At 39.3% G+C, this 8,808-nt stretch overlaps 1 protein-coding gene across 3 annotated transcripts; it reads left to right on the top strand.

Moving 5' to 3' along the window:
- Positions 1-3,597: 3,597 nt before the first annotated feature.
- On the top strand, positions 3,598-4,703 carry LOC111911606 (uncharacterized). Of its 3 annotated transcripts, XR_006187677.2 has the most exons (3): positions 3,598-4,216; positions 4,329-4,379; positions 4,472-4,703. XR_006187677.2 is itself a non-coding variant. In XM_042898746.2 (2 exons), exon 1 carries the CDS (start codon positions 3,722-3,724, stop codon positions 4,211-4,213), a length of 492 nt encoding a protein of 163 aa, XP_042754680.1. In that variant the 5' UTR covers positions 3,598-3,721; the 3' UTR covers positions 4,214-4,216; positions 4,380-4,703. The 3 variants fall into 3 exon arrangements, 2 of the variants coding, with proteins under 2 accessions (XP_042754680.1, XP_042754679.1); XM_042898746.2 differs by lacking the exon at positions 4,329-4,379 and having other exon boundaries at positions 4,380-4,703; XM_042898745.2 differs by lacking the exon at positions 4,329-4,379 and having other exon boundaries at positions 3,599-4,216.
- The last annotated feature ends 4,105 nt before the right edge of the window (positions 4,704-8,808 follow it).

The raw sequence follows: 8,808 nt of genomic DNA, 5'->3' as shown, positions 1-8,808 counted from the left end.
CACAAGAAAAGTACCTACACATAACATAATATAAGTATAATATCTCAGAATTAAATAAGTAGAGAGAAGAATACATACCGGTCACAACGTCGGGTACTGTGCGGACCTCCTCCGTTGTCAACTGGAAAGCTCTCCCACGAGCCTTCGGAGACTCAGCCTTCACCGATCGAACCTCGGTAACCCTAGCAGCAGGTGCAGATCCATGCGTTGTCCCCTGATGCAACTGCAGACACTCGGCCTTCCGATGGCCAGTCTGGTTGCAATGAAAGCAAACCATGAATCCTTTGGGGAAATCCTTGGCGATATGTCCCTCCTTGCCACATTTGTAGCAAGCACCCGATCGACAAACTCCCTCATGACTTTTTCCGCACTTCCCGCAAATGCAGCCCTTCTGGCCTCAAGTCCTCGAATCAGCGGGCTTGGCCCGCTTGGCTGTCGGCTGAGACTGAGTCGGCCGCCGATCCATCCTCTGGGACTCGGCCTCCTCCCTGGCCTGATTCTCTAACTCGATCTCCCGCTTCCGGGCATTTGCCTGAAGCTTAGCAAAGGTACGGTACGTCGAGTTCGACACGAATTCTCGAATGTCCCTCCTCAAAATACCCAAATACCAGCTCATCCGTGCTTGCTCAATAGACACCTGCTCAGGGCAGAACATCGCCCTCTCATTAAAATTCCGGGTAACCACAGTAATCGAATCATTACCCTGCTTTAGGGTCAAGAACTCCTGAACCAAACGTTCCCTCTCCACCGGGGGAACATACTCATCCCTGAACATGGCGGTGAACCTCTCCCAGGTCACCTCAGAAATCTCAGCCAGAGTGAAGCTTGCCGTCATGAACTTCCACCAATCCTTCGCTCCTAAGCGAAGCTGGTTCAAAGCGAACCGCACCCTCAAGTGTTCCGGACAAGAACACGTATAGAAACATCCCTCAATGTCTAAGATCCACCTCATCACCGCAATCGGGTCCTGTGTCCCATCGAACTCTGGTGGCTTCGTGTTGTTGAACCCCCCGAAACAACAACGAGTCACCTCCCTGAGGTCTAGCAGCCGCAATAGCTGCGGTAGCTGCAGCCTCATTCACCGCTGCATACCGCTCATCAAAGGTCTCAATCAGTGTGTTCTTGATCTCCCCAAACATTTCTGGAATCTCAGCCCGGATGGCAGCAGCCACCTCCTCATGAATCAATCGATGGATCTCCTCGTCATTGACCCCACTGCTCTCGGGTGTGTGTCGTGTCCCAACCATGATGCCTCTGAAATACGACATAAAAGTCAGAGACTCGATCGAGCATACTCGCACTCGATATCGCAACCCTACTCGTCCTCCAATACCCAAAGGATTCTTACCTGGGCTGCTTACTGATCTGGTGTCTTCAGTAGTACGGGCCCTATACTACTGACCACACCACATCAGCATTCACCCTAAGTCCTCCTCCGTGGATCCCGGATCGCGAGTACTCTACTCTCTCTATGCAGTGGCGAGCTACTCGCTCTCAAGGCATCTCATAGCAGCAAGATTCTCCTAGGCTAAGACATCACAAATCAGGCCACTCTAGTCCTAATATGAATACCTAGCCTACTCTAGCATGCATAACATAACATAACATATCTCATAACATATAATGTAAGGGTATTCTGGGGATTCACCGTTAGGGCGCTGGCTGACCGTACACACTGCTCTGCTCTGATTGTTTCAAAACTCCTTACTCCTTTAGAAAATTTAGTTTTATTGTTGAAAATTTCTCAAATCCTCAGTTTGAGTTTAGATACGCCCAAAGGTGCATCCGAGTCCCTCAAACCAAGACTCTGATACCAACTTGTAACAACGTAATTTTTCAAAACAATTTTTCATTTCTTAAAAACATAAATTGTTCCAAACCAAACCATAAAATCCAATGTATCATAATCATAGTACAAAACATATCAAATCCCAAGATCAATTATATCCAAATCCGCATGTGTGTGTGTGTACGAGTCATGCTGGCGCCTTCCCACGGTCCTCGCTAGTACCTGAAACACATAACACAACAACTGTAAGCATAAATGTTTAGTGAGTTCCCAAATATACCACTTACACACATACGCCCTTCCAGGCCATGACCTTCCGGTCCATGTGTCTCAGGGTACTTCCGTCCCAACCCGGTAAACCTTCTGGTTTTACCCGTGTCGACCTTCCGGTCCATAACTCCCTGATCTTCCGCTCTACATCATAATGCCTTCCGGCCCATATCAAGCATATCATACATAACGCATACAAAATAGGCAACTTAACATACAATGTATATATCTTATAGCATACCAGACCTTCCGGTCACACATAAGTACCCTTCCAGGTACAGTATAGTGAGAAGGCTCACCTCGTATGATGTCTAAGTTTCACGTGCTCGATATTTCCGAATCTCGTAACCTCGACCTAGCCTCGCCTAATCACATCAATTAATCATTCTAAATCATTAACGGCTCGCAAGGCTGTACTATATTCCTTCTAAAATTCCACAGAAGGGTAAAAGACCATTTTACCCCTCCCTGACCCAATAGTCCACATGTTGACTAAAACCCTAAAAGTCAACAGCAAGCAGTACGCGGGGCGTACCAGCTCCTGTACGCGGGGCGTACTCTTGCATTCCAGAAACGGGGTACGCAACCCCTTACGCGACGCATACTAGGATTACGCCCGGCGTAATGCCCAGTTTCCTTGTCCAGCCCATTCAGGTCTTAAACGGTTAAGACTTGCGTCCAAACTTCAGATCTGACTCTTCTAATATGTCTTAAACCATAAAGTTGGAAACTTTAAGCCTTTGCATGGCTGTAAAGGTCACTTTGTGCTCAAAACACCTTTCCTCTTTCCATAATGAGACTATAACTCATGCATGCCACAAGATCCACGTCCAAGACTCGATTTTTATGACTCCTCAACACATATTACACTAGAAAAGGTCAGATCTAAGCTTATGGAGACTCTTTGCACAAAAAGTCTCCAACTTTGAACCAAAAACCCTAAAAATGGTCCAACAAGCAAAACTTATAAAGAATAAGGAAAGCTTTGAGCTTTTTACCTCAGGAAGGATCTCCAACCACTATAGAGCTCGGATCTACACTTGTTGTTCAACCTCTAGCTCCAACAATGGCTCCTTCTTCTCCTTCTTCACCTTGAAAAGACAACTTCAAGCTCAAAAACTCACACACCAGCTAAAGCACAAATCTCAGCTCTTCAAGGGCTATCTCAAGGGTGTATGGTGGCTAGGGCAAAGTGCTACATGTTCCTTTTATAGAGCAAGGCCACAAATTAGGGTTTTGCATCTGGGTCGGTTGCGCCCGGCGTAACCTTGGGTATGCCTAGCATACCCGGATGACCCGCGTACAAATTAAGCGCGCGAGTACGCGCAGCGTACCCCTAGTACGCCCAGCGTACTCACCCACTGCATCTTTCACTTTTAGGGACTAACTAATAGAAGGGTTATAAAACTAACTTGGATTTCGGGTTGTTACATGACATCTACATAGCATAAAAAAAAATACGGTTATAATGGCAGCACTCCTCCGAGCTAATGATCTAAAGAGTAAAAAGTTTATAATCATAACTTAGCAAAAAGCTTGGTCAAAGGCGCACATGTCACACCAAAATCATCTCTTCGATTTCATCAAAACCAACACCCAAATATCTACCTTTATCGTTATCGTTTCTCTCTCCCCAAATCACCGATTCAACTCGCAAACGCCATGGCCAAATCTCTCTTCTTCTTCTTCTTCTTCATGTTCCATCTAACCCTCTTCATCTCCATATCCTCTTCAACCCCTAACCCTGACAATTCTTCTTCTTCATTATCATCCACCCCACTAACCGCTCACTCTGTACTTACCCACCATGGTTTTCCGATCGGACTACTCCCCACCGATGTCCTTTCCTATGACCTGAACCATACTTCCGGCGAGTTCTCCGTCAACCTAGGCTACCCTTGCCGCCTCATCCTTCCACCTGATAACTACCTCGCTACCTACTCGAAGAAAGTCACTGGTAAGTTAGTTCAGAACCGGATTTCGGAACTCAATGGAATTAGGGTTAAGGCTTTCTTCCAGTGGTGGGGAATTACCGGAATTAAAATTAACGGTGATGATTTGGTGTTTGAGGTTGGGATGGTGACTGCTAAGTATCCTTCCAAGAACTTTGATGAAGTTCCTCAATGCGTAGGAAAAAAACATTCGTCTTCTTGAAAGGTACATCTGATTGCTATATTAAACTTTCTGTTTGTTCATTGTATGTTTGCTTTTTGTTTATGATCTCAAATTTAATATGAATTATTGAAACTATTGAAATCTGAATAATTAGGGCTTCTATGATGATAATGTAAATTAACAAACAACGTTCCTAAATTTGCAGGTAAACAGTGATGAATCTATTTTCCTGAAAAGAAAGATTTAAAGACGATATGCTTTTAAACCAAAAAATTTAAATCTTTAATTTCATTGCAGGCATTCTGATAACTGCTGCATTGTTGGATTAATTTATTGTATGAAGAATTCTCTCTTATTATGCAAGAGGAAGTATGAAGGAGTTATCAGCAGTTATTTATTCTGAAAAATTAAGGTTACAAACAATATCTATGTCTTTGATGTTATGTTGTTCTGCTGTAAAGATAGAAATGTACCTAAATGCATAAACGTTGTTCTTAATTTGTTTAGTATTAAAGATGTTCTACAATTATATGCGTTGTCTAGGCTAATTGCGAGAAATAACAATGTACTTTCATCAATTTCTTTATTATAAGATCCTACTTTTTTTTTAATATCAAAACATTTTACTTTGAAAAATCTTTTAAATCATAGCAATGAATTTTGAGTGCTATAATTAGATAGATTTTCTACAAGGGATAATGCTATAATTTAGCAGATTTTCTGAAGTACAGTGTGGTTTGGTTTTAAAAAAAGAAAGGTAAAAAACCAGTTTTGGTCCAAGTTTTTTTAAGAAATCATTTCCCAACTAGTCTTTTTCTTTCTCAAATTTGAAAGAATATTATTTTAAGGATGTATTTGCAGACTACCAGCTAATTGCTGGTTGATAAAAAGTAAAAGTTAGCTGAAAAATATAAAATGATACGTAGAATATTGATTTAATATAGTAAAACAAATATGTAATACATTTAATTATATTAATTTAAATATTAAATACAGTTCTCCAATTGTTTATATTTAAGTGAAGTTTTTTACATCTCATATCATCTTTGCAATGTTATAACAAATTTCTCAATTCTTACATACTCTCGAATGATATTATGACCTTATCTTGAACGTTATCGTTGACTAAATATATTTTTACATATAGAAAATAAAAATAGAAGTTTTAACTGAATTGAGGAATTAAAACAATATTAGTTTTAAGTTTGCCTAGTAATATAAATAATCCATCGTCCTTAGCTTTCATTTCAACAAGTTTTCTCATCTTAAGTAATTTCCAAAGACTATAAACTTTTTTCTGATTGCATCATTATTGTTCTTAGAATTTTTTGACTACCCAGTTTTGGTTGGAAGTTTTTTTAGCATGAAAAGGTCTACTATATGCCTAAAGTATTGTTGAAGTTGTCAAATAGACTAAAACGAGTTGATTTAAAGTATTTTTTTATCTTCGATTTATCAGTTCTTAAAGTTCATCCAACAATACAATAGAAAAATTAATATTTTGTTTTCCCACCTAATTAGCTATTTTATTTATCAAAAACCTTTTATTCAAATCGATTTTTTGATTTGTCGTATTCAACCAACTACAACTATCTTATGAATGGTGTGAAGCCGTAATAAACTAAGCAATCCCAAACACCTCTTTACATAATCAAAGTTTATAACCTATGTTACTTTTATTCCTCTTTACATATTCAAAGTTTATAACCTATGTTACTTTTATTAATAAGTAGGAAATACAAAGATTTGTAAGTCATTATATAATATATTAAAAACAAGTACCTTTGTGAACAGTTCTTTTCTATCATTGGTGAATTTTTTTTTTTTTTTCGATTTTTCTTTATTGTGTTTCCTTTTGGTCAGACTTACCATATAAAACTGCTAGGTGGATTGCTACGTGTTATGTTCAGCTCCCAACTCCTACCTCCCACTGCTTCCAATTACAAACCGACAACAAATGATATACCTGAATACGCCTTCTCTCCTCCACCGCTTCATGTAACTGGATTAATCCTTACCCTACGGAAGCCCCCTTCATACCACAAACTGATTCTTGATCTCAAAGGGAAGCTCAAGAGTAAGGCTTTGTCCATCAAAGTCGATTGCTCCACCGCCCATGCTCCAGCGATCACGAATCGCTAACGTTAGTCATCTTCTGTACCACCTGGATCGATCGACAATATCTTTCTTCGATTCCACCCACTGGCATCGTATTCTAACTATCGAATCAGAAGATTATATGATTACCAGGTTTGACTTTGAACCTTTTTTCCGGTTATGGATATTGAGTTTCCGGTTCTTGTGTGTGGTTGCACCCGTTTCAGTTGCTGATATCAATCCTCGAATTCCCATCGTCGGTGCTTACAACTAATCGAAATAGAGTGTATTTGTGGTTCTATTCAAAGAATTTCTTATTACCTGAAAGTCTATTTCGTTTTACATGCCACGTGTTTGATGAAATGTCCGATTCAATCCATATTGCAAAATGAAGTTTTTTTTAAAGACTTGTCATCTTACAATTGATATAGTTGTGGCTAATTCGATCTAGGTTTATAGTTTATAGTCAAAAAGGTCTTCAAGTTATGTGGTAAGCTATTGTAAATATGCTTGTTTATAGAACTATGAAATACATAAGAAACTTGGATTGCTAATTTGCATTTGAAGGTTTCTTCATCTTGATCTAAAAGAGTATAACGTTTTTTGGTTTTATAAGATTTAATAGAAAATCTTGCTTACTCTAAAATCATATGAGTCTTTTTGAGAATTTCCATTTTCAATAATATTCTTCAAGCTGGTTTTATCCACCCGCAATCACACAGTATGATTATTTTTGGGAATAGGATGGTTAAATTTGGTTTATACACAAAGTGCATCATTTCATTCCAATTAGATCAATTGGATTTTTGAATTTCGTTATCTTGCAGTTGAGGGTTCAAAACAATATTTTGTAATGTGAAAGGATTTTTATTTGTTTTTTTAAGGTCATTGCAGCTATAATTTTAGTTGTAACTGTCTAGTATCCACTTTGCGAGTGTTTTTAAAGAATAAGGATTGTTTTCAAGATTGAGTTAACTATGGATCAAGTGAGTCTTTTTCATTTTATTCCCTATGTTATATGTTTTTATTAAGAAAGAAAAACAATTAGCATCTATTTGTTTGTTTGGTTTGATGGAACTGAATGACTTATCGGTTATTACTTGCCATGATGGAATCAAAATGTACATGTAACTTCCCAAAATTCTAGACCAAAAATTTCATTTTTTATTTAATGATTCATTAAACAATTATAGAAAGCAACATCAAGTTATCACATTTCATAAAAACCATAGATCATGTCTCAAAAGCATGTCATAAGATAGTAATAATGTCAGAGTATAAATCCCAAGAATCTCATATGCGGAAAATCGTGTGTGTGTGATGCCCTGCTACCGTGTCGGCTCCTTTCCCTTCGAAGAAGAAGGACCTAAAACAAAACTGAAAAGCATAAGCACAAATCTTAGTAAGTTCCCCCATCATACCACATACCATACAATATACATACTGTCTAACATATTCGGGTACTGGACTACCCCATCGGTCTATTTCAACCGGTAAGTGCCTAGCATATTAGGGTGTTGGACTACCCATTCGGTCCTGTCGACCGGTACGTTGCCTAGCATATCAGGGTGTTGGCCTACCCCTTCGGTCCTTTCGACCGGTACCTCGCCTGGTACCTCGCCTAGCATATCAGGGTGCTGGCCTACCCCTTCGGTCCTTTCGACCGGTACCGAGGACTATTTCACCCCCTACTTCTCCCACATAACATCCTAGTGCATAAACATATGATTCATATACTGTCTAGCTTATCCGGGTGCTGGCATACCCCTTCGGCCCTATCGACCGGTACTAGGGTCTAACATACCCCTCTTACCACTATCACATAACATCATAACATACTAGCACATAAAGCATAATAGATATTGACATACCAGATAATTATCACAAAGACAATCATCTCTACTATAGCTCTTACTAGTGGGTCGACATTGGTGCCATCGACCCATTTCTACTGGAAGGTAACACACCTCAATGTCGTGAAGTAGCTAAACTGTCCTCGACTCTGGGATCAACTCTCCTCAAACTCCTACATATAAAACCTCTTTTAATTACTCTTTCATACTCATAACTGTTGGATTAGTGTCCAAGTCCATAACTATTTTGGTATGTACTTGACCCGATGGTGCATGGTCCTTTTGGGTTGCCTTCACCAAAACAACTTGATAGGATGAATTATGGAGATATAGGATTCATTATGATTTATTAACATATTATGTGAATAATATATTATAAGAGAAATCATATTGTTTAATTAATATTAGTCAAGAATTAATAAGAATTAATTTTGTGGCTAAAAGATATTAATTAAATAAAGGGGACTGGAACTGTCAATTGTGTGATAGTTGAATATTGGGCTAATGGACTCCATAGAGGATGGAGTGGACGAATTCTACGGGGAAACCCATTAGAAATCGTCCAAGGCCTCTAAGGAGGGAGTCCATAGGCTGCTTAGGGCCTAAGCAGTCAAATTAGGGTTTCCTTGTTAGATAACCCTAATAGTCTCACTATTTAAGGACCCCCTAAGGCACCAAAAACGT

This window comes from Lactuca sativa, chromosome 5 (assembly GCF_002870075.4).
Source record: "Lactuca sativa cultivar Salinas chromosome 5, Lsat_Salinas_v11, whole genome shotgun sequence".
NCBI lineage: Eukaryota > Viridiplantae > Streptophyta > Magnoliopsida > Asterales > Asteraceae > Lactuca > Lactuca sativa.
This window is presented reverse-complemented; position numbering and strand designations above follow the sequence as displayed.

What these genes read in the sequence shown, in the direction of transcription:
- LOC111911606 (XM_042898746.2), top strand. Translation starts at nt 3,722, where the DNA reads ATGGCCAAATCTCTCTTCTTCTTCTTCTTCTTCATGTTCCATCTAACC.